At 34.9% G+C, this 26,665-nt stretch overlaps 1 protein-coding gene across 1 annotated transcript; it reads right to left on the reverse strand.

The window, feature by feature from the left end:
• Window positions 1-684: 684 nt before the first annotated feature.
• On the reverse strand, window positions 685-4,937 carry LOC126718495 (probable nucleoredoxin 1). The gene is made up of 6 exons (XM_050420720.1): window positions 4,635-4,937; window positions 3,889-4,368; window positions 3,212-3,724; window positions 2,185-2,961; window positions 1,608-2,096; window positions 685-1,470 (listed from the first exon to the last, which is right to left on the reverse strand). The coding sequence occupies exons 1-6, from the start codon at window positions 4,740-4,742 to the stop codon at window positions 790-792; spliced, it is 3,048 nt and encodes a 1,015-aa protein (XP_050276677.1). The 5' UTR covers window positions 4,743-4,937; the 3' UTR covers window positions 685-789.
• Window positions 4,938-26,665: the final 21,728 nt, after the last annotated feature.

Raw genomic sequence — 26,665 nt, forward strand, 5'->3', positions numbered from 1 at the left:
AAAAGTAAGCAATTCATAAAAGAGGGCTGGGAAAAATGGCCAAAAACCAGAGCCTCCCAGCCCGCCTCCAGGAGAAAGACTCCTAGGGCGAAAACAACTTAATCGTGTATGAACACTACGAGAAACCCACTGCCTGGTGACCAAGGCCTAGCCTTTCAAACCCACGCTCTACAAATGATATTGTTTGGGCCTTTTTATGCGCGAGCCCAACACTGTTACGGTTCGTTACGAATCGTGCCCTTACATTAACAATAAAAGATAACAACTTAAAACACAAAACTAAATCACTTCCATCCCAAAGTAGAATTCTAAAAAATACAAAAATTCATTAACCTAAAGTATAGATGTAAGAAAAATAAAAAATCCACCAAAAACGAAAATAAATTGAGAGAGAGATGTAAAAAGCAATCATTTGTCTTCTCCATGTATATCTTTATTTTTACTAATCAGGTGCCTTTTTTTTGTGAACCTGAACTAAGATTGATGAAATGTACCTTATACCCAACGATGCACGTTTAATGGAAGTCCTAATTTGAAACCGGTTTCAAGGAATTTGATTTTTTTCAGGTTATAACTTATGTTCATGTAGGGAATGTGGAGAATGCCAAGTGTATTTATGAGCTTAGCAAAAAAAAAAAAAAAAACAATTGAAAAAAAATACCAAAAAAAAAAAAAATCTTGCAGTGAGTTTCCAAAAGATTTTCTATCTTTTATTTTATTTGTTTTTGTTTCCATCTTCATAATTTGAAATAAAATTATACAGCAAAGAAAACAGTACTCTTCATGGTTTTAAGTATGATCATCCATTATACATGGTCTTTCGGCCTTTGGGCTAGAAAAATAATATTCACAAGGCAACTCACATTTTTGGGCACCAGCGTCTTTCCCTAAAGCACAATTAGGATGGTATTTAGAATTACACCCCTGACAACAGTAAGTCCACAACACTCCTCCAAATGTGCACTCTTTGCAACTGTATAGCATAATGTTTTGGAGCACTAGATCATAATTCCCGTGGAGACCATGCTTCAACTTCCTAGGCCAGTCCATTGCCATTTCTTCAGTCTGTGCTTTAACTTCTACTATATGCTCGTCAGTAAAAGGATATGCATCAGCACCATATAACAAAATAAGATCTTTGGCCTTCCTTGTTATGGGGCGGCCATTTGGTCCAAGAGCTATCATAGCAGGGTAATCAACACGCTTCTGGATTTGGAAAGCAAGTTGTGCATGATGTATCCGCCTGTCACCACGCGGGAGTCCTAGCCACGGGACTCTTAAAAATAAATGATCAAAAGCAAAACCTTCATCTAAGATGTGAATTACTTCAAATGCATCATCCTTTGCCTTAATTTCTTTATATGCTTCGATCAGCAAGTCTACCACCATTTCAGTTTCAAAATTACCAGATGCGTCAGAATCTGAGAAAAAAAGGAGAATGTTCTTACCCACGAGGTCAATCACTGGAAACTGCCATGAATGAAAATGCAATTGTCAATAACAGTGAAGGAAGAGAGAGAGAGAGAGAGAGGGTTCCCAACATCATATTAAAGTGCTTCAATTAACCGTTTGAAGAATGTAATGAACAGATGGAAAAATAATCTTACCTTGGCTCCATCTTTATTAATCACAAAATCTTTCTCCCATGAAATCAAAACTGACTCAAGCGTCTGTTCTTCAACTCTTGCTCTTACCATCCCTGCAAGCTCTGCATATCTTTCTGAGGTAAATGGGAAAGCATTGTATCCATACTTTTCAATGATGCTGACAGCATTTGAACTAACTATCTTTCCATCTGAGCCAAAAATCATTAGAACAGTTTCAGGTGGAATGTGAAAATAACAAGCCAATTTCTCACGGCATTTGCCCTTGTATGGCACTGAAAACCATTGTGTGCCTCCAAAATATTTCTTGTAATCATAGTAAATTACATCAAGGGGGACTAACACAATCTCAAAATTCACTTCCTTTTTCTTCAAGTTCTCATAAAGGTTTATGACTTCACAATAAAAGTCATCTTTTTCGGTGGTAGTTTTGTAACTTGAAGAGAAGAAATATAGTCCTACAATTTTCCCTTCAAGCTCAGAGATAGGTACCTATTATAGACAGCCAAACAGAGAAAGGTTTTATTCTCAGTATAGAAATGAAAGAGGGTTAAGAAATAAAACAGAAAACCACACATACCTTATTTCCGTTATATGATATCAGAAAATCACATGAGCATGAGAATAAAGCAGATCTCAGTGACTGTTCTGTTGTGTATACTTCATCTTCCTCCACACTATTTTCTAAGTAATCCTTCAAAGCACATTCTGGATGCAAATAAAAATTGCATTCTTTGCAAAAATATGTCCAACCACGGCCATATTCATTGGGCCAAACTTTGCATGAACGTCTCATACAACATTTGTAAGACCCTGTACGGGTTAGCACAATGTCATAGGTATGGGTTGCTGAACTACAGTATTCAATATGCAACTCTTCTTCAGGCCAACCCTTTGCCATCTGCACAAAACGTGCCTCAATATCCCTCAAATGATCATCAGTGAAAGGAAAAGCTTCCGCCCCATGAGTGGTCAAAATATCCCATGCATCTTCTTTTCTAAGTGTGCGCCCTGTTGGTCCAAGAACTACAAACATAGTGTTTCCATAGAACTTGAATTTGCGACTCAGGGATTTTATTCTCTCATCACCAAAGGGTACTATCAGTCCTGGAAAGGTTAAACGAATGTACCAGGGTGGATAATAATTAAGGTCGTAATGACCATCAATATTGTAAGGGACTAAAATCATTTCAAATGCATCATCTTTCTCTTTAATCTCATCATACAATTCGGTTAGCTCTTGCACAATGGAGTCAGCATTTTCACTACACCTTTCTAGAAAGACAAGAAGGATGGTCTTCCCCACAAGATCAGACACAGGAACCATTTTCTTTGAACTAAGATCAGACACTGGTACCTAAAAAAGAGAAGTTAAAATGGTTATAAACAAGTGTCACTGCAATTAATTTGTGAAACATCTGGTGTGTGGACTCCATGAAAGAGGAATTATGTTGTATTCATGTTTCTTTCTCTGTCTCTGTCTCTGTCTCTCACTCTACTTGTTAGACCATTTCAGTTTTTGATTTTAGCAACTGGATACAAATAATTTCTGAATAGAATAATTAAACAGAAATGGTAACCGATCAATTAATCTCTAAATATCTCACCTTAGTATCACCATCTCCAAGCAAAAAATCATGGTTCCCTGAAACCAAAAGTGACTTGAGCGTTTGAGTTTCCTGTTTTGCCTTACCTACCACCTCCATCTCTGCCAACCTTTCTAGCGTGAAAGGATAGGCTTCAACTCCATGTTCTTCAACAACTTCTGCTGCATTTTGGTTTAAAATTTTTCCATCACTGCCAATTATAACTAGGATTGGTGGGCGTGCGGGGGTATGGTACATTGTAGTTGGTTTGAAACCAAAGTAGCGAGCTACCTTCTTGCATCTTCTGTCCTGGTAGGGCAAGGCATACCAGGGCATGCTTTCAAAGTCTTGCTTGTATAAGCCGTCGCTTTCATTTTCATTCTCTAAGCAGACGAACACAATCTCAAAGTTTTCTCCTCTCTCCTTCAAAATCTTGTAGACTTCAACCAGACTAGGGGTGAATTCAAACAATGGTCTTTCTACAGACCGAATATACAGACCAACCATCTTCCCATCAAGCTCAGAAACAGGTACCTTGCATATTTGTTACAACAAATGAAATTCAGATAGTGCTGATAACAAAAATTCAATAACCACATCATGTAGCATAACAAAGTCATAGGTAAGTCAAATGAACTAATTTGACATTGATTGAATTCTCTCATGATTTAAGAACATATTTTGAAGAAAAATTATACCTTTTGGTCATCATTTGTAATTACAAAGTCCAGTGAGCGTGAGACGAACAGAGACATCAAGGACTGGTCTTTCTGTGCAGCTACTTCTTGCTCCTCAATCTCTTTGATCCTTTGCGGAGTAAAAGGGTAAGCTTCTATTCCATATTCTTTTACGGCTTCAAATGCATTTTTGCACAAGACCTTCCCACTTGCATCAACTATCACAATGTTGACTATTCCGGCCATCTTAAGCTCTTCCCAAATGCGCGTTCGGGTTTCATGCTCGGTATTTGGGACTGCAAGCCATGGCATATACGATAACACCTCATGGAATGTCCCATAATCAAATCTTGAACTGTACACAACCTCGAATTCGCCTCTCGGAGAGAACTCATTGTAGGTTTCTACTAAATTAAGAAAATATTGTTGATGCTGATAAGGAGGTGAGAAAGAGCCACATAAAATGGCAATGATCTTTCCACTCAAGCTGTCAATTTTAACCTGTGAGTTTCAAAATTGGGTTAATTACTAAAATATTGTCCATGTGTGCATCATTCTAAGGTGTAGAATCCTACAAATATGAACAAGGAAGAGTGTTAAACATAAAATAATGTTTGTGATGGACCTGATGGTACAAGGTTTTTGAACATACAAAGTACATACTTTTTCTTAAATTTGCAAGATTGTCATTCTCAAATAATAATAATAATATCAATAATATTGCATCAAAATTTTATTTGAGAAGCAAAGTAATAAAGAATTAGTACCTGTTCTCCATTGTTTCGGATGAGGAAGTCCCTTTGGGGAGTAGCAAGGAGCGATTTGATGTCACACTGAAAATCACTATCTAGTACTGCTACTCCTTCACCCGCCATGACCCTTTGTTTGGCTACTTCCAAAATGCAAAAACTGTCTTTCCAGTTGATTATTTACTTGAGTGACTGTGTGTGCATGTACCAAATGATAAACTCAAATGCTCAATTTAGTTGCAAGCCCTGTTTACCCATGAACAGAATTTGATGCAATCAATTAGTTTTAGCTTAATTTATAGAGGATCTTCCATATGAGCAGCACATGGTATATATGGGAACAAAAATCCTCAATTCTATTTTATGCTTTTTTCCTGATTTTGTTTTCCTTTTACTAGTGACTGCACCTTTTTTTTTTGGTAGATTGTTATATTAGGTAAAAGTAACAGTTTAACAAAAAAAGCATAATCATAAATCATAAACCTGGAAAAAAAAAAGTTGTTTTTGCCTCCATTTGTTGCTAATCAATACTTTCTCCAAAAAAAATTATTGCTAATCAATAGACATTATTAGTAAAATAATGAATAAAATTTTATTTATTTTATTTTAATTAATGATATTACATAAAATACCTATAAAAATATCTTAATATATCAATGACAAATTTTAACTACAAAATTGGTAGTAGTCTAAAGGTTACAATTTTACTCAATAAAATAAACATTATTACATATCTTGAAAATCTAACCGTTGAATTGCATTTTCTTTACGTTCTCAATACATTTGTCAAATTTTGTGTAAATCGGATATTATTTACTATATGATCTACAAGCTTATATTTTATGCATAATTTAAACTACAAAAACTTATAATTTAAATAATTTATTGATGACATAGCTATTGATCTTTAATTTTCTAGAAATTTTGCAAATATGGAGGATATAAGAAGAAGATGTAATCCAATGGTGGATTTGTCAAAATTCATCTCCAATAAAAATATATTAAGTAAGGTTGTAACCTAAAATTATAACCAATTTTATAGCTAAACTTTGTCCATATATTAATATCATTTATATAACACTCAAAAAGATTGTTATATAAAATTTGAGATTATACTACTTTATATAAAAGTTTAATATTACAATATTTATATTATTCTTAATGTGACCAAAGAAAAAGATATGATAGTTAAAAAAAAAAAAAAAAAGATACAAATTATGGGAAAAGATGAAAAACACACACACGCATACAGGTTTGCTTTAAATTTAGAGTGTTAGTTTTTACCATGTATGTTAGTCGTTAGTTTCAATAAGAATATATAAAACAATATATAACCATTTTTAGGAGGTTGCTCTTGCAGAAAATATAAATAAAATTTCTTATTCGAAACATGAAAGGAAAAATATGTGTAATTTAGAGATGAACATAAAAAATTCTAACCAAATATTGGATACAAAAATTTTGACAAAGCTATTAGAAACTTTCATATACATAGTAAATTCCACAATCATGCGGATGCACATGCACGTGCACACACACTTGAATCACAATTGGACAAAAGCTATATTAAATAACAAAAGTGAATATCACCCACTAATTGAGTCTCCAAAAAAAAAAAAAAAAAAAAAACCACAAATCAAAACACTAGGGAAAAAAAAATATTTGCATTAACTTCAAAATAATAACTACAATTTTTGAACAATAAAAATACATAAATCAATCTTTTGCCTCAAATATTGTTCAATCCTGAATTCTATTACATTAATTCTTAAGTTTACACATTCCATAATTCACCAATGAAAAAATGAAAATAATACTAAATGTCCTTAACCATTATTTTTTTAGGTACAGTATATCATGACCACAAATTTTAGGTTTTAGATTTTGTTATTAAATTTTTATAATGGTTTTGAGCTCGTGTACAGGTGTGGTATAGCTTGTTCGTGTGAAATTGTGAAGAATGACTATATTGTATTGTCCCATCCTAATCTGATATGTTAAAAAAAAAAAAAAAAAAAATCACATTAAAAAAAGATTGAGTCCAGAACAGGTACGGATTAACACGTTTTTGCTTCAAGCCCAAAAACCTTGAGTTGGATTGGATACTTTCCTTCGGGTTGGGTTATTGAGTTCGGATCCAATTTCAATAGATATACCAAGAAGTATTCTACTTTATGCTCCAAAGTCATAGTATACTGTGTAAACTAGTTGAGTATGTTGAAAAGTATGTAATAAGGTGGTGTTCTCACTGTGGGGACGCAAGCCCAAATATATATTGGGCCTTGGGCCTTGTCCGAGGAGGCACAGTGATCCAAGAATAGATCAGCAGTGAGAAAGGAGTAAGACTTTGAACTTCACAAGCAAGCTATGACTATAAAAGCTGGGAGAGGTAGGCCGAGGAGGAATATCTCCTCAACTAAATGAAGAAGAGGTCAGAAGGTGAGTTCTATTATCCAGAGTGGCGTTCTAGAAAGTTCTGTTAATAAGGATATGCACTATGAATATACAGGACAAAATAAAAGCTGAGAAATTTCCAAGAAAAAATTACTACTACCGCATTGAATGCTCTGCAGCTAACTCTCTGACGACATTTATGTGGAGAAGACCCTTGAACAGTGTTGTCTTGGTCGCCCCAACTCACATAGGGCTTGTAAGTGTCCGATGGGACAAGCACTCAAATAGTGGCTTGGACGAACGATAAGTGGAGAATCAAGATTATTCAAAGAGAGATATATATAATGTAAGAAACCCCTAATGAAAGGGAGATCGAGAAATTAAGAGAAAAATATTGTAGCAATCAAAAATTGAACTTGTAATCAAACTTGAGAGAAATATATAAGAACTGATCTCCTTGGACTGTGCTGAGGACGATTTTATTAAGAATAAACCAGTCTATCTTCATTTTCTTGTCATCCAAATCCACTCTACTTGTTGTCTGATTTATTAAAACTCAGTTTTCCAATTCACTCTCTACAAATTCATTGTATTGGGTTTTTTGAGCCTGAGTTCATTTATCCTTTGGACTAGGGATCCAAATTGTGTCCTTACACTCACAATTTGAAATAATATATAAATAAGGCTTTAATAAATTTTTGTAATAAATAACTAAACATCAAAATCATGTTAAATTGTTAATAATACGTAAATCTAAAAATGTCAACAGTCTTGTAGTTTAATTTAATGGCTTTATCTAGTTCTCCCATTTGAAAGAGCTAGTAAGTTTCTCACACGTGATGCACGGATAATATTATAATATCTTATGTAAGATGGTTTTGGAATATATTGTATATGTATTATAGCATAATTCTTATAAAACTTTATTAATAATGAGTTCTTCATAAAAAGTAACAATTATAAATTGCATACACATATCCATTATAATTATTCAATTGAAGGAATGAGAAATTTTAAATAAAAAAAAAATACAACTTTGGAGGAATGTTATAGAATAAAAATTAATATAGAATGTGTCTCTCTCTTTCTCCTTAATTCTAAAACAAAATACATATCCTAAACATCCACTGTCAATCGTATCATTTACAAGTCCGGCTCCAAGGTATAACTTCAAAAAGATTCTCTCTTTTATTTTATTTTGTTTCCATCTTTATCATTTCAATTCAAATTATATAGCACAGAAAACAGTACATCAATCCATCATACATGGTCTTCCATTTCCTGGGCCATACATATAATTTTTACAAGGCAACTCAAATTTTTGAGCACCGATGTCTTCCCCTATAGCACAATTAGGATGGTATTTATAATTACACCCTTGACAACAGTAAGTCCACAAAACTCCCCCAAAACTGCACTTTCTGCAAGCGTATAGCTCAATGTTTTGGAGAACTAGATCATAATTCACACGGAGAGGATGCTTCACCTTCCTAGGCCAGTCCATTGCCATTTCCTCAGTTTGTGTTTCAACTTCTAGTATATGCTCATCAGTAAAAGGATATGCATCAGCATCATATAGCAAAATGACATCTTTTGCTTTCCTTTTTATGAGGTTGCCAGTTGGTCCAAGAGCTATGACAGCACGGAAATCCCTACGCTCGATTTGGAAAGCAAGTTGTGCAAGATTTATCCTCCTGTCACCACATGGGAGTCCTAGCCATGGGACTCTAGAAAATAATTCATGAAAATTGTAGCCCCTTTCATCTAAGATGTGTATTACTTTTTTTTGGTAACAAGATGTGTATTACTTCAAATGCATCATCCTTTGCCTTAATTTCATTATATACATTTTCCATTACTTTATGACCATTTCACTTCCTAAATCTCCGGGAGTGTTATGTGAGAAAAAAAAAAGAAGGAGAATGTTCTTTTGCCCACAAGATCGATCACTGGAATCTGTCATGCCCGAAAAAGCAATTGTCATTAACTAAAAGGGAAAAGAATCCTCTTCATTTGAAAAGAATCTGTCATCCATGAAAATGCAGACTGCCAAATGAGCATATTGGAACAAATAATCGACTAAATATTGGGGAAAAAGAAGAATAGTTTAAGATACATTCTTGCTCTTACCATCCCTACAAGTTCTGCATATCTTTCTGATGTAAATGGAAACACATTATTGTATCCATAATTTTCAATGACACTAACAGCATTAGAATTAACTATCTTTCCATCTGGACCAAAAACCATTTGAACAGTTTCGGGTGGAATGTTAAAATAACAAGCCAATTTCTCCCGGCAATTGCCCTTGTATGGCACTGAAAACCATTTTGTGCCTCCAAAATGTTTCTTGAAATCATGGTAAGTTTCATCAAGGGGAACTAACACAATCTCAAGATTCACTTCCTTCTTCTTCAAGTACTCATAAAGGTTTATGACCTCATAATATAAGTCATATTTTTTGTTAGTTTTGTAACTTGAAGAGAATAAATATAGTCCAACAAATTTCCCTTCAAGCTCAGAGATAGGTACCTATTATCCACATGGAAAGTTCCATTTTCAGTATAGAACATGAAAGAGGGTTAAGAATTAAAACAAAATGCCACACATACCATCTTTAGGTTATATGAAATCAGAAAATCACATTAGAAGGAGAGCAGAGCAGATCTCAGTGACTGATCTGTTGTGTTTGATTTATCTTCCTTTGCCACATCTTTGAAAGCACGGGTGCGGCTCTAGGGCCACTGCACCTACACCCACACCCACACTCAATGCGCACTGATGTGGCGTGTGATGGTTGACGCTGCTGAGCATGCGTCCGTGCGGCATCACTTTTCTTTTTCTTTTTTTCATTTGTGGATTCGTGCTAATTTAGGCCAAATTTGCGTCATACCGTGCCGATTCGGGTTGAATCAGATCGTATCGGCCAACGACTGAAATTGGCCGAAAAGGGCTGAAATCGACTTTGAATCAGGCCGAAATTCTAGTAAAAAATAAAAATAAAAAAAATTATGCAAAACTCACCGTTTTGAACTTTGAAGCTCTCTGCCTACTGCCTCTCTCATTATCTCACTCTCTGTCTCCCCTTTCTCACTCCCTAACCCACGGCCACTCACTTAGAAGTCAGAATCTCTCCTTTGCCTCATTGCCCAAGCTCACTCTTCATCTCTCGATCTCAATCTCTCCATCATGGAATGTTATAGTTTCAAACTTGTGGGTTATATTCTAATTTATGAATATCATGTTTTAGTTATTATCTACTACTATTGCTCTTAAATTGGTATATGTTTATATAATGTGAAAAAGTATGCTTAGCAATATATAAAAAAATATAAATAAAAATATTTTAAACAATTTTTTAATCGCCACTGATGAGGCGCAAACTCGTCAGTCGCAGTAGGCAAATGGAACTCCCTGTCAGCACCTGGTTATCTTCAAGAAAGGGGTCACCAGTGTGGTGCCTGCCACAACGCCTCCGATGCCAAAGTTAGAACAATAAAGCAATTCACAGAACTAGAAAGTAATAGGTATTTTTAGAGAGTCTTAGTATCTATGTACCTTATGCTGCCAATGTGAGGACTTTATATATGTGAGCTTGACTGCTAGTCGTTGGGGTGTTAATGCCTCTCTCTTGTAACGCCTTCAGCCCAATTATGGGGCTTTTATTAGGCTCCAACAGTCTGCTTTGCTGGTTTCGTAACTGCCCAGGTTATCTGCTGGCGCCATTGAATGATTTTCTTTTCCTCGTCGGTGATGACTCGTTTGTCGTCAAGGTTTACCTCGTCACTAGTGTTGATCTCGTCAGGGTAATGTGATCTCGTCATTCCCATCAGCCACATCCTGCTGCACCCGCACCCTACTTTTTCAAAAATTATCAAGTCTTGCACCCGCATCTGCACCTACACTTGAATCCGAATATGCACCTGTGCTTCATAGCAATGATCTTTCCGCTCAAGCTGTCAATTTTAACCTGTGCATTTCAAAATTAAGTCAATTACTAAAATATAGTTCATGTGTACATAATTCCAAGACATAGAATAAAGAAGACCCTTGTTAAAAATAAAATAAAATAATGTTCCTGATCGTGATGGTACGAGAGTATTTTTTTTTTATTTTTTAAGTACTGATGTTTTCTTATAAGTTATAAGACTACATCAAAATATTATTTGAGATGCAAAGGAAAAAAAAAAAAAAATAGTACCCGTGAGAGGAAACTTAGTCTTGAACCCCAATCAGGTACACCCTTCCTTAGGCCAAGTGCTTATAAGGTAAGGGTAGGAGACGTCTCTCCCCGATGTGGGATTGACCAAAACCTTGAGGATTAGGCTTGCGCCCCATGCCACTAATTCCGAAGAGGACAATACCTGATTGGGGTTCAAGATTAAGTTTCCTCCCACAGTACCTGTTCTCCATTGTTCAGGATGAGGAAGGAGCCCTTTGGGGAGTAGCAAGGATGGATTTGATGTCACATTGAAAATCATCCTCAACTATTGCTACTTCTTCATCCTCCATAACTGTTACCGAAATACAAAAACTGTACTTCCGGATGATTATTTACCCAATGATAAACTCAAACGCACGATTTATTTTGCAGCCCTGTCTAAGGGTTGCTTACAAAGATGCTATCAATTAGTTCAATTTATTTCCATAAGGGCCGCATATGGTATAGATGGGAACAAATATTGTCAATTCTATTTTATATTTTTATGCTTTTGATTGATTTTTTTTTCCATTTATATTTTCACTACCTTAATAAATAAATAAATAAATTCAACAACAAAAAATAAATAAAAAATACAAACGTGATTTCTCCGCCATTTACAACTTATCACGTGATGAGTTGTGGCAAAGCTTTATAATAAGTTGTGGTCCTAGCATTTTTGATTTATCACATGTCTCCAAAATGTTATTTTTATTAGTATGTGGGTGAAGTGTTTTTACTAGTATCTTAGGGCCACTTATGGGATTCTTCTCTGTAATAACTTGACACATGTGGATGGGAGAACTTCATAAACCTAAGGGAATAGTCTGAACTCCCTCATTTGTAAAAAAAAAATACAAATTAAAATGTTACAAATCATAAAAAGATAATTTAAATATTCATTTATGATGTGATTAAAGCCTATCAATTACATTTATTGTTACATCAATTTGTAAGTTAAAAACAATAAAAACCATAATGCATTTAGTATTTTTCTTTCTTAAAAAAAAAAAAAAAAAAAAAAAAAAGGTTGTGTGACTAGGATCACCAAACACAGCTTATCACATCCCCCCCCCCCCCCCCCCCCCCTTCCTTTTAGGCTGTTTTCGGTCTGGATTCTCAAAAAAACAAACATCCCCCGTTTCTCTTTTTTGGATAGATATCACATGTCCATTTTTGTTTAAAAAGAAAAAAAAAGGGGAAAAAAATACATATAACACAGTATAAATTGCAATTGAAGTATAAAATGGAACACTACCAAATACCGTTAAGTGTAATTATCTTTAACTATTAAATCATGAGAAATGTTACGTTTATAACATTTTCACAACAAATCCTAAGTAATTAGTTATTACTAGTTTTAATTTGAACTTATCACTAAAATTATTTTTTTGTCCATTAATAACAATATGCAACTTAGTTAAATTCACCCAACTAGTTTAATAAAATTTCATATCCATGCAAGGTGGTGCGGAATAGAGCAGACGAGCGGTTTGGGCAGATTGAGTGGGTTGTTGCGCAGCCCTACTTCACATCATGTATTGATTTAATGATCTTTTGTGAAAGAAAATATATAGCTTCATGGTTTGATGATGCATTTCATTAAAATTTTGAAAGGAAATCCTTGATTTCTCAAATAACGGTAGATGCAAAATAGTGCATGTGTGCAGAAAGAGGAGAAAACTACTTGCCCTAACCAATGATGAACACAGAAATTTTTTTTATTTTTTGGGATCATTCAATAGCTACAACAGTGAGTGGGATTTGAACGATAAATCTTTCCATTGAAAATATCAAAAGATGACAACAAGTTTTAAGTGACCAATTGTTATTTAGGATGAAAGCAAGTACTTCCTCACATATACTAAAGAATCAGCCCATCTCATCACCGTAAAATACTCTGAAAAAAATTTCATCGTTTTATGGTGTTTGCTTTATTGTCAAACTGAAAACATTTTTCAGTTGACCTGTAAAACTCAACGTAAATGTAAAAGAAGTAAAACGTTTTATGCTTAAAATATTTGACTGAATGATTTAAATTAGAACAGCAATGATTTTACAAAAAGTTAGGACTCAATGATTTCAGTCAAAAGTTTTGACTCAATGATTTAAATTAGAACAGCAATCATTTTACAAAAGTTTTGACTCAATGATTTTTGTAAAGAGATTTCTTCGATGTACTGTTCTAATCTCTTTATTTTTAGTCTAATTGATTGCTGAGAAAAATAGCTTGGCTTTGTTCTTCTGAAATAAGACAAGTGAAGGGTAGCTAATCAAATTCTTCTAATTTTGTTATTCTTATAACTTCCATTATTCTTATAAATCCTACATTTTTTCTTTACCAGTTGAGCCATCCCTAATCAAATGGTCTTTGTCTCCCTTTCAATTCAAATAAGAGAACAAGTAATAAATACCCAAAAATAAAGGTTAAATATTACAAAAATTCTTAATTTTACATATTCAATAATTCACTAATTATATATCATCACTATAAAAGAATAAAAATAATACTAAATGTCTTCTATCATAATTTTCTTAGGTTTTATATATTTTTTTTAAAAAAAATTATATTGTTTTCGAATTCACATACGAGTGTGATATAACTTGTACATGTAAATTTGTGAAGAAACAACTTGTTGGATTCAAATAAAAGCAAAAATTTTAACCCAAAATATATATATATATATATATATATATATATATATATATATTTTAAAGCACATGTCTATATATCGTACGATATGATATGATTTTACAATTTATATGATATACACCATTAAATTGTACAATTTGTTTCTCAAAAAAAAAAAAAAAATTTTGTACAATTCATGAACACTTACGATATATTCTTATTATATGGGATTTTTTTATACATGAAACAATACGTAGTGTATTATACAATTAATACTGACAACTATGATTTATGATCCCAATGGTAATGTGTTTAAAATGTGAGCAAACCTATATTAAGGTAAAAAACTTATAATAAGGCTCATTGGTCTTAGAGATGCAGTAGAGATCGATCTTGCATTTCACATGATTTTGGAATGATTGAAGAACAAAACCAAAGTTTATTTGTCGACAAGATATGATTATATCAGCTATCTCATGACCCAATTTTTGGGAGCTTCAAGACCCAAAATCAAAATTAGGGCAACAGAGCCACAAACTACACCGCAAGCAAGGAAGCCCACTACAACCGATTAAGTTGATGACAATAAGCAGGCCCACATCAAGAGCAACCACAAGATGAGCTAATGACCCCTGAATCTGTCAAAGTCTGTTGTTCGTCTAACCCATTGATATTCAATCCAAGGGAAGATTGGTTTGGTTTGATGGGAAATTCAAATGGATAGATCATAATAAAAATCCAAGTTAAAATACAACATTAATATAAAGCTCAAATTTTCCAAGTTAAAATACATGTAGTTGTTCATCATAATCTTATTTGAAGTTGTCAAGTAATGTCTGGGAATAAAAATTCTGTTTCTTTCTTTTGTAAGGCCTATATTAGGGGATGAAATTTTGTAGCAGAACATATATTTGTTTACCATGGAAGGTAGGCTTGATCCAACTTAATGGAGGTGACCATTTAAGGTTAATTGTTGGCCACCAACGAATCAAAGGTTCTTAAATTCCAATAAGAAATGGGGACATATATGAACAAAGGATCAAAGCTTCTTAAATTTCAATGAGAAATAGAGACAAATATGAACAAAACCGGGAAAGCAAAACGATATGTTTTGATAGGCCAAAAACAAATCGACCCCTTGTGATAAATTAACCAATTAATTTAACCAAGTGAATTAATTAAGCTAATTAACATGCAAATGCATGGTAGCACAAACAAATCACCAATAAACTAATTATGCAGCGAAAAATAAATAACACAGTGATTTGTTTACGAATGGGGAAAACCTAATGGCAAAAACCCCACCGGGTGATTTTCAGGTCACCACTCCCGAAACTCCACTATTATCACAACAAGCGGTTACAAGTAAAGGAATCTCAAGTACCTTACCAACTTACAGTTGAACCCTTACCCCAATACCCAATTGAACTTGTTCTGTAGTGACAATTTCCCCTTTTGATGCACGGCTCCCAAGTACATGACTAACTAATTGCGTGGATCCCAGTACGCGACTTCAATCACCAACTAAGAAGGTTGTTGGCTGCAAAGTTCTTCAGTTCATCCACACGATGAAGATCAAAAAAATGCTTGGTCACAAAACCCTACGGTGCACATACACAGCAACTTCTTCAAGAGAAAGAGATGAACTAGGGCAAGAACTTCGTCTCCGATCACAATTTGCTCGAACAAAGTTTGCTCAATGCTTGTGCAACTTGTAAACTGTTTGACAGCCCTTAAAACAATCCTTTTATATGTTTAGGGTTAGGAAAAAAGAAGGCCCAAAGACGCATTCACGGATTCCAAGAAAATCATATCAGAATTCTGAAATTCTTAAACCTCGACAGATAGGAGGTGTCGAGCAGGTGTGGAGCACACGGGCTGAACAGCTTCCTTAAACCTCGACACATGCTAGCTATCGAGTTTTAGTAACTTTGCACTTTCAGCTTGTTTTCTTGGACAAACTTGAAGGCTTCAACATTTGATCTTGAAACATGGTTTCTTGAAGTATTTAAAAACATCCTAAATCTACCTAAATACAAGTAAAGTACGTTTTATCAAAGGATAAGCCAATTACATAAAATAGTGACATATGATCTTAACAAGTGAATCACATATGTCCTAACATATTTTATATGGAGAAGAGAAGTTAGAACAAGTGGCTTTAAGCTACGATGTCATGGAATTGAATAATAATGTTCTTGTAACAATATTTTCTTTAATTGGAATCTAATTACTCAGAAATGATATTGAGAGATTTTCTTTAAATAGGTAGATAGTGGGCTAGCTCCTCCTTTATTCATTTCACCCCAATGGTTTATATAATGCTTAGCACTGCTCTCTAAAAATAAGAAAATAAAATTACAATTTTTCATTACATTTTCAAAAATATAAATGCTAGATAATAAAGATAAACTCATTAATCTAATACATAGTGACTAAGTCGTTTTTCCTTTATGTTCTTGATTAGAATTAGAAGTTGAATCTTATGAGCTCTGTACTTGATTCGTCCTAGTATATGTAAAATGAATAATTAGGGTAACATTACTTTGCACCAAAGAATGAGAGAGAGTGATTGAGTGCGTTGCAAAGCTATATTGGGAATTATTAGAAAATTCTGGTAAAAAAACTGATTTCATTAATTAATGAGGAATTATAGAGCTATAGTATATAAGCTGTACTGAGAAGGAAGGAATCTACCAAAACTAACTAACACACATGTTTATCAAAAAAAAAAAAACTAACACACACTTACACGTGCTGTATGATATCTCTAACTAACATTTACATGTGCCAATTACTAACAGCTATTATATAAGTAAGTAAACTATTAGTCGTTTTTATTGCTTTTATCTAAACTACTATTGTTTTGTTCTGCAGTTTGCCTTGCATCCTTCATTCATTTCAGTCAAGCTCATCTACCCTTGCTTCTGTTTATTGCCTTCATTCTGATACTCCCCCTCAAGGGAAACTGCTGAGTGTATATTGATCATTCCCATTTTGCAAACAAGACTTGAAAATTGATTGAAATTCAATGCCTTGGTCAACAAATCTACAAGTTGACAGTGAGTTCTAACATGGTTTAGTTTAATAACCCTTTCCAACACTTTAACTACATGACAGACTATTTCAATATGTTTAGTCCTCTCATGAAACACTGGATTTGATCCAATGTGTAAAATTGCCTGATTGTCACAGAATAGCAAAGCTTTCCTTTTGTGTTCAACACCAATATCCTTGAGGAAATATAGTATCCACACTATCTCACAAGTAGCCATGGCCATTGCCCTGTACTTTGCTTTTATTGAGGATCTGGACACTATGGACTACTTCTTTGATTTCCATGAAACCAAAGAGTCCCCAATGAATATGCTATAGCCTATTGTAGACCTCCTAGTATCAGGACAAGAAGCCCAGTCAAAATCTGCAAAACCCTTGATATGTAATTTTGTCTTGGATGAAAACAAGATGCCATACTGCAGAATTCTGTGCACTGCATCCAGGTGTGGCTTCCTTGGCTTGGCCATGTATTGACTCAACCTATGAACTGCATAGGTGATGTTTGGCCTAATGATAGTCACATACAACAACGTTCCAATCAACCTTCTGTAAGCACTTGGATCTTTGATCTCTTTCCCTTCATATTTACTTAATCTTACATTTTGCTCCAGTGGTGTTTTAGTTGGTTTACACCCTAAAAGACCAGCATCACTCGACGCTTCAAGAGTGCATTTTCTTTGACAAAGGGATATTCCCTGATCTGATCTTGCAATTTCCAAACCAAGGAAGTATCTCAAATCACCCAAATCCTTTAGCTTAAATTTTTGATCCAGCAATATCTTGAACTAATCCACCTCCTCTTTGTCATTACAAGCTATCAAAACATCATCTATATAGACCAAAAGAACCATGAAACAATGTCCTTTTTGTCTAGTGAACAGGGAATAGTCTGTTTTGGACCTAACAAACCCCAGCTGAATCAAGGTAGTGGAAAGATTAGCAAACCATTGCCTAGAAGCCTGCTTAAGTCCATAAAGAGACTTGTTCAACTTACAAACCAGCTCCCCCTAGTTCTAAAACCCTGGTGGAAGAGACATATAAACCTCTTCAAACAAGTCCCCATGCAAAAAAAAAACATTATTAACATCAAGCTGACCAAGATACCACCCTTTTACTGCAGCCATTGCCAAAAGGCACTTGATAGAAACCATTTTGGGCAACAGGGGAAAAGTTTTCAGTATAATCAATTCCTTCCTTTTGAGTGAACCCTTTAGCCACCAACCTAGCCTTATGCCTCTCTATTGAACCATCAAACTTGTACTTGATTTTGTAAACCCATTTACAACTAATTGGCTTCTTATTGGCAGGTAAGGGTGTTTAAGTCCAAGTATTATTTGCCATTAGAGCTGCTATTTCAGCAACCATTGCCTCTTGCCATTTAGGATTAGAAACAACTTGGTAATGGTAGGAAGGTTCAACAACAGAAGAAATGGAACAACAAATGTGCTTATGGGAAGGAGAAAGAAACTGATAGGAGAGATGAGAGGATAAAGAATGTGAAGTACCTGAATGAAGAGCGTTAGCAATGGGAATTGAGGATACCTGATTACAGTGATAAGCTTGGAGATAAGAGGGTTGCTTAGAAATCCTAGCAGACCTTCGAAGAGGAATTGGATCAATAAGGGGCTCAGGTGGTTCAACAAGTACATCCTGTAAGAATTCATCATCAAGTTCATGATGAACTTGGATGACAGAATCATCAAGATGATTAGATGAGATTGGAGCAGAATGTAACATTGAATGAGGAAGGTTTGAATCCAAAATATCAGAAGAAATAAAAGGAGGGCAAGGCAAAGGAATGGAAGGAGCAGATGAAGAAGAACAAGAATTAGATTGATAGGGAAACACAAACTCATGAAACACAACATCCCTAGAAATAAAAACTGAATGAAATTGAAGATTAAACACTTTATAACCCTTCACATTAAAAGGATAACCAAGGAAAACACACCTCCTAGCTCTAGGAGAAAACTTAGACCTGGTTTGAGCAATAGTAAAAGCAAAAAACTCAACCAAAAACTTTAAAATGATCATAGCAAGGAGGTTGTTTAAAAAGAAGCTCATAAGGAGTTTTATTATTTAATAAGGGTGAAGGTAATCTGTTAATCAAATAAGAAGCAGTACGGATAATATCACCCCAAAATTGAATAGGAATAGAGACTGAAAATGTAAAGATCTAGTTATAGAGAGAAGGTGTTGATGTTTTCTCTCCACAATAGAGTTTTGTTGTGGAGTGTAAACATAACTATGTTGGTGTACAATGTCATTGGAACTATAAAAATCTGGCATATTAAATTCCATAGAATTATCTATTCTTAAGGACTTGATTTTGCATCCAAACTATGTAAGAACCATAGAATAGAAAGAAGTGACAAGAGACCTAACTTCAGACTTGGATTTCATTGAGTATACCCAAGTTGCTCTGGTTGCATCATCAACCACAGTTAGGAAATACTTGAAACCATTCAAAGTAGGAGTAGAATAAGGTCCCCAAACATCTAAATGAACCAAATCAAAAGTACAAGCACTAAGTTTATTATTGAAAGGAAAAGGTAAATGTTTTTGTTTGGCCCAACGACAAACATTACAAAGATTATTACAAGATTTTTACAAAGATTATTACAAGATTTTTACAAAAAAAGGAAAGATATGACTCAAAGCTTGTAGCTTAGAATCTGATGGGTGGCCTAATCTTGCATGTCAGAGTGAAGAAAGAGAACTATGTGATGTTGCAGCACAAAAAGGATGGAAAACATCACCCAATTTGATATTGGCTAAGAAATCAACAAGAGCAGTAAAAGAAGCTTGCTAGAAACTGTCACACTGTAACAAGTATAGACCATTGTTGATGCCCACTTTGGCAAGGAGGCCTAGTAATAGGAAGAAACCCAACAATATGGGAGGGAATAAAGAAGAAGAATTAGCAAATTGAGGAGAAAACCATCAAGCCCGAATGACATGAATAATGGTCCATAGGCCTATGAAATAGTAAAAGGGGCTCAAAGAAAGCAAGCAGGCTCAAAGGAGCCCGAAGAAAGAAGTAGTAAACCCATGGTGTGATCCCCAATTTGATTGATTGTGTGATGTGTGTGGGTGTGTAATGAGTCCCACATCGGGTATTTACTGGGTTGAACTGGGATTTATTAACAACTACAAAGAGCCTTAATTATGACTAGTCCTTTTGAGGTATAGCGTAGATGTGGCTAGCGCTTTTCCTTAGGTCGTTACACATGGGCATTATGAGAAATGGAAAGTAAGCAAAAATGGGCCAAAGGAGCCCAAAGGAAGGAACTAAGTAAATGGGGTTAGGGGAAAAGCCTATAAACCCTAAAAGTAAAGGATATGGTAATTTGGGCCGAGGAAGCCTAAAAGGCTTAGCAAAAGCCCATGGGAATGAAGGATTGGAATGTAACACCTCATAATTTTGATACCAATTTAATTCTTATACGTAAATTAAAAAGGAGGCCTACAATTAAATGGATTTAATTGATTTGGGTCTAAGATATTAAAAATAAGATAAATACTATGGTATATGAAGCCCAAGTGAGGTGGCATAAGTAAATATATGAGCCTTGATAAGCTTTTAAAAACCCTAGCCTTTTACCTCTTAAGTTACATGTGTATATACATAAGAAGGTTCCTTTTGTTTCAGCCATAACACACTATTAAGGTTTTCTTTTCTTCTATGTGGCAATGCGTGGAAACCTGTAGGTATGATTTTCTCATACTCTCAATTTAAGAAGTTTGAATATTCAATTGCTATCAATTTTCATGAACCTAGAATATCATTATATTAATAGAAAAATGGCTCCTATAATTGTTATTATACTCCGTATTAGATTAGGAATGGTCAATACGACTGTATGTTAGGAAAGGGTACTCCATAAGCTTTGAAATTGTACCTAATAGAGTAATAGGCTTGGACCTTATCAATTCAAGTTTGTCACCATGTGAAAGGGAAAAGGTTGCTTTATGGTTGATATTTATCTTCTTATCATCCTTTTAGTGACGTGTATTCAGCTCTAAATTATTGTAGAAGGCTGCAATGCTTTTCAAGCCTAGAATATCTTGTTAGCCCCTATAACATAGGAATAAGAAATTATATATTATTTAAGTTAACCAATTTTCCATCCATGCACTGCCGTTGTTCAGAAAATTGACTAGCAATATCTTATGTTTTGTGGCATCAAGGGATTTATGGTTGCAAATATAGGCGGACACTATAATTAGAATAGTTGTGAAAATTTTGGAAACCTGATTGACAAGTTCAAGCATCAAACGGGGCATTTCAATGCTCCCATTTATCAATTTAATAACTACAATCCCAAGTAGTGATGACCACGAATTCAATAGCCAAGCCCACTGACAAAGCTGAAATGTATTTCAAAGAAACTAGACACCTCCCTAGGCCTTAATGATGATAGGTTAAACTATTTAAGTGTGAAAACTGATTTTAAGTGGGAAATTGTGTATTGATGGACCTATCTTTGGTGTTGCTAGGTTCTAATTCTACTGATTTGTTGTGATTCAAGGGAGGTTGGTTTCATATTTTTGCAAATAAGATGTAAGTGGTGTTTAATAATTTTGGGGGTTTTCCCAAAACAGTGTTGATTATTAAATTATTTTATATCAAAGAAATATTTTGATATTTTATATATAAATTAATATTTTATAAATGTTTGATGTACACATTGACTATTCGTTTTATGAAAAACTTGTGGGACAACTTGAATTTATTTAAACTTGTATGCGTGAATATATCTTTATATTTTTTAGAATTATGAATGGATTATTTTTGTGAGCATATTGAATGTATTTTGAAAACCTATGACAAGTCATGATTAAAAGTTCAGTATTGTATTTAGTCCTTAATAAAGGACAATCATACTGTAGCTAGTCCTTAGCAAGGGACGGTCCCAGAAAAGGGGACAGTGCACATTTGATAGCTCCTTAGCAAGGGAGTATACTATTGAGAATCCAAAAGGAAGCTCCTTAGCAAGGGAGTATACTATTGAGGATCCAAAAGGAAGCCCCTTAGCAAGGAAGTGCACATTTAGGTTCCTGCTTGCTCACTCCCAAGTGCAGGAGATCGTAGCAATATAATTCTCGGAGTACCGAGGTCGAACCACAAAGAGCAGGGTAAATTCAAAGACAATATAATTAAATAACAATTTGGATGAAGAAGAAAAATACTTTTGCTTGGTGATTGTTAACAAGAATAATAATAAAAACTTATTTAAATCAATAATGTAAATACTAGGGCATCAGGGTGTTTCCCTATATCGCAAGAAAATATTTATTTCATAATTGATTATTCTTATGCAATTAAAAACTTATGATTCAGTTAAACTGAGACAATTCAAGAACGCATGATAACCTCGATTGATAATGCGGTTAGAAAAGTTTTCAGAAAAACCCATTCACTTTAAATCCTGATTTCTATTTGAAACTATTAGAAATTCATCTAAACAATAAGAAAAACATGATTGAACTTATTGAAAGTATGGAAGAACTAATACATCAAAAGAAATCTAATTGAACAATCAAATATATTGTAGATAAAATCCTAGAAAGAATCACATTGAATATTCATATCGTATAGAAGAAACATAACCCCTAGCCCTAGCAAAGAGTTTAGGCTGCCATTAGAGAAAGAAAAATACAAGGTTTTTTCTCTAAAATTCGTTCTGCCTAGCCTCACTTCAAAACCCTAATGTCTAAGTGTCCAAAGAAAATAAAACATTTACTATTTTAATTTTCGTCCAGGTTTACAGCAGTAACTTGTGAGTTAATTTCGGCCGTCAAAAATTGAGAATTTCGAAAAAATCAAAACTGCAAAGTTGTAGATATTTAAGTCACGGTTCCAACCCATCTAGCCTTGTGTCAATTGGATTTTTGAGGAGAGAGATACGCCCAAAATACTGATCAGTGCTCAAATCAGATTTTTCCTTTTCAGGTTCTGCCTCTTTGATTGCTTTCCTTATTTGAAGCTTCCAATCATGGTAGATGATCCAAGTACTCCAGCTGCACCTCCTTAGACATTTAAGCATGGTCCTTTAGCTCCACTTTAGTTCTAGTTTGGCCTCCATTCTCTCACAAATTCTTGTAAACTCATTTTTCTCACGTGATTTCCTGAAGTATAAAATTACACACAATGAATAGCATCTTATTCAAGAAATTATGTAAAGATAAATAATAGGGACTAATGCAAATCATGACTTAATTATACAAATTAAGCATAGTAATAAGGAGATAACGCCCATATAAATATATAACAAGTATACATTTTAAGGCGTTATCAATTCCAAAGGAGCCTTCCTTAAGAAAATGGATGAAAGGGAGGTTCTAGTCCTAAAAGAGGATAGCACAACCCTGTTAATGGGGCATAAACGTTGACCACGAGAAAAACCTAGAAATTTGTTTATATGATGGTGTGTGTATATATATATATATATATATTATGATGGCTCACAATATAAAGATATTTTTTATATTAAATATTTGATGATAAAATATTGATAAGTTACAAGCTATGAATTTGTTGTAAGAATTATTTATTTGAAAGGTTTCTTCCCACGCCCCAATATTAGTGAATTCCACTTATTGAGTTATCTCATCCCCCCCCCCCCCTTTTTATTCCCCCTTACAGATACATTAGAGTGATCATTAAAGTAGAGATTCTTGGAAGACAACAGTTACAAATTATTTTGTGGAATTAAGGATTTTATTATTATTTTTATGGTATTAAACATTGTATTGGAGAATTATTTTGAGGATGTTTTATCTTTGGTCAATTAGAGCTCTAACATTTGTGATAAGATTTTAGATTGCTGATTGCTTTTATTTTATATTTTTTTGGATTATTTAGATTAAATAGACTTTTATTGCTTATGATTTTGAGGCGTTATAGGAATGGGCCAGGGATGCCCGAGGAAATGAAATGGGTCGAGAATGGCCAAAGGAATAAAATGGGCCAAGGAAGTCCCAAAGGAATGAAATGGGCCAAGGAAGCCCAAAACAACGTGAGTACAAGCCCAATGATAGTACTGGGCTATTGGAACTAAGCAGAAGGAAAGTGTACAGCATGCCCAAAAGAGGCCCAACAAGCACAAGTCAAATGATAACATGGCAGAAACAACGAGGCAACATGGCAAATGTGTCAACCGACCCACAATGAAGACAAGGGTTGGATTGAAGAAGGAAAGGCCCATGCCCAAGCAAAACCGAGCCCAAGGAGAAAGCAAGATACAAAGAACAAAGACCCAGTAACTTATCCATGCTACAAGAGGTTAAGAATGAGTGGCCAAATGGGTAGTAAAGACCAGACAAACCCCCAGGCCATGGCAAACGCATAAACGGCAGACAAGCCCTGGACTCACATGGAAGTGGAGCACGCAGAAAACTCAAGCATCACCCAGTTGTACCCAGCCAATATGGGAGTGGTGGGCCATGGGTCAGAGGTAAGAAAGGGTATGGTCTGGCAGTGGGGAGAAGGAGGAAGCCTATTATGGGGTTCCCACTTAAGCTCTTTTGGGAGAAATGTCCTGTCGGGATGACATACCACCCAAAAGAGGGAAAGATGAGCTGGAATCACTAGGTGTATACCATAGGGGTTAGTAAGAGAGAATGTCCACCCTTATCTGGATGAGAATGTCACAAAGAGCAAGAAAACAAAATAAAACTCTTTTGTTTGGGTATGGAATGTGGCATGGCCAGCATAGGTAAATGGTGATGGCTGGGCAACCGACAGACCAGTGGGTGGTCTAGGAATGACACCTATACCAGGACAAAAGCGGTTAAGGGGTAAAACAGTAAAAATTCATCATGGAAGGCAGAATAATAAAGGCCTTAGCTGTGCATAGTAGACATAACAACGGGGGAGGGGAGAGGAGAACGGAAGAAGGAGGAAGGAAAACATGAAGGATAAAACAAGAGAAAAATAAGTAAGAAAAGGAGTGAAAGATAAAAGAGAAAACAAGAAACATAGAAATGAAAAAGGAATCAAAAAAGAAAAAACAGAGAGTGAGCAAGAGTGTGACGGTGGGCATGGACCAATAGGCTATTCCTTTCTCTCCCTCTAATAGCCTACTCTCCAGTAAGGATTAAGGAATTCAAAGATAAGCCATCTAGGCCCATTCTCTCAAAGTGGGCAATTTCTGTGGCAGGACTTCCTTGTGAGATTGCCCACATTGAAAAGTGGTTCCCTTTCTGGACTTGACTCCATTGAGAAATCAAGCATGGCAGACTAATCTTTCTTCCTTTTATTGATTAAGCATTAATATTATTTCCTTTTCTTTTTATTATTGTTATTAACTCATTTTTGCCGCATTTAATCACTGTATTATTTCCTCCTTTACAAAGAAAATGATTTTTTTTTTTGGCTTACAGTATTCATATTCTTCTTATTTTTGTTATGTTACACCTGTCTGTCATAACTTTTTTGTAATAGCATCCTCTGCCATGGGCACGTATCCAAGGTCCTAGCAAAGGGGTTCTAGCTTGTACACAAGCTGGCTTGGGGTGTGTTGCAGTCAAGCCAATTCCAACTCTCCTACCCCAGATCCATTGGGCCATAACGTGGCAGGAGAAAGTCTAGCCTAGAGTTGGAAAAAAAGGCCCACCACAACCATCAATTGCAGGTCCCACTCCAATCGTTCTCCAAAAGGTAAGGTCTGTATGATGCAAAAAGTAGACAAAAATACAAGGCAATATGGTTGAGATTTAGTGAAAGTGCTTATAGACAAGAGATTAAAGGTAAAATAAGGTACACAAAGAACATTTTGGAGAGTATGGGAGGATGACAATGTAACAGTGCCAATATGTGTTACTAATGCAGTTTCTCTATTTGGCAATTGGACTATTGACTAAGTAATAGCAGTAATATTAGTCAAAAGATGGACAGAACACACAATATGGTCAATGGACCCAGTATCAATGACCTAAGTTTTAGAATCATATGCTCTTCTATAAACCATTTGTGTAGAAAAGACTGAATGAGAAAGATCCATACTTGCCATTGCAGTGGCATTAGAGGACACCACATTAGCCATAGTAGTGTTGATTGCTTCTTTCCCTTGAACAGGTAGAGTTAGTGGAGAACTAGGAGTATCAATGAGAGCAAGAAGCTGCTGATATTTCTATGGAGTGAAGCTTGGAGCCACTGGTCCTAAAGAAGGCAAAAAAAGCAAATCTTGGGGCTGTGAAAGAGACTTGATGTGCCATTGGATTTTTTCCCTTAAACTTGTAACTAGGAGGGAATCTATGCAATTTATAGCACTTATCAACAATGTGACCAGATCTACCTCAGTGAGTGCAAACTGGTTTATCCTTTCCCTTGTTGCCATTGTCACCACTATAATTGACTCCAATATTACCATTAAGGTTATGTGATTTAGCAATCAAAGCAGCCGATTCAACCCTTGCATTAAAACAATTGGAAACACACCTTTGTATCTCTTCTTGGATCATTAAAGAATACACTTTATTGATGGATGGAAGAGGGTCCATTAACAAAATCTGTGTCCTTGTGAAAAAGATTCATTCAATCCCATCAAAAACTTCATTACTGATTCTCTAGCTTGCAAGTCATTAAGCCTTTTATTCACATTACATGTACATTTTCCACAAGTACAAGAAGGAAAAGGGCTATAATTATGCAATTGATCCCAAAGAACTTTCAATTGAGTGAAGAAATCAGTAATGGAAACCTCACCTTGATGGAGTTCTGCAATCTCCTTCTGAAGATTGTAAATCCTTGGACCATTC

Source organism: Quercus robur, chromosome 3 (genome assembly GCF_932294415.1).
Source record: "Quercus robur chromosome 3, dhQueRobu3.1, whole genome shotgun sequence".
In the NCBI taxonomy this organism is placed as follows: Eukaryota; Viridiplantae; Streptophyta; class Magnoliopsida; order Fagales; family Fagaceae; genus Quercus; species Quercus robur.

What these genes read in the sequence shown, in the direction of transcription:
- LOC126718495 (XM_050420720.1), bottom strand. Translation starts at nt 4,742, where the DNA reads ATGGCGGGTGAAGGAGTAGCAGTACTAGATAGTGATTTTCAGTGTGAC. An exon ending in TCCGAAACAATGGAGAACAG is followed by an intron (nt 4,369 to 4,634) that starts GTACTAATTCTT and finishes TGAAACTCACAG; the next exon opens with GTTAAAATTGACAGCTTGAG. An exon ending in TTAATAAAGATGGAGCCAAG is followed by an intron (nt 1,471 to 1,607) that starts GTAAGATTATTT and finishes CATTCATGGCAG; the next exon opens with TTTCCAGTGATTGACCTCGT.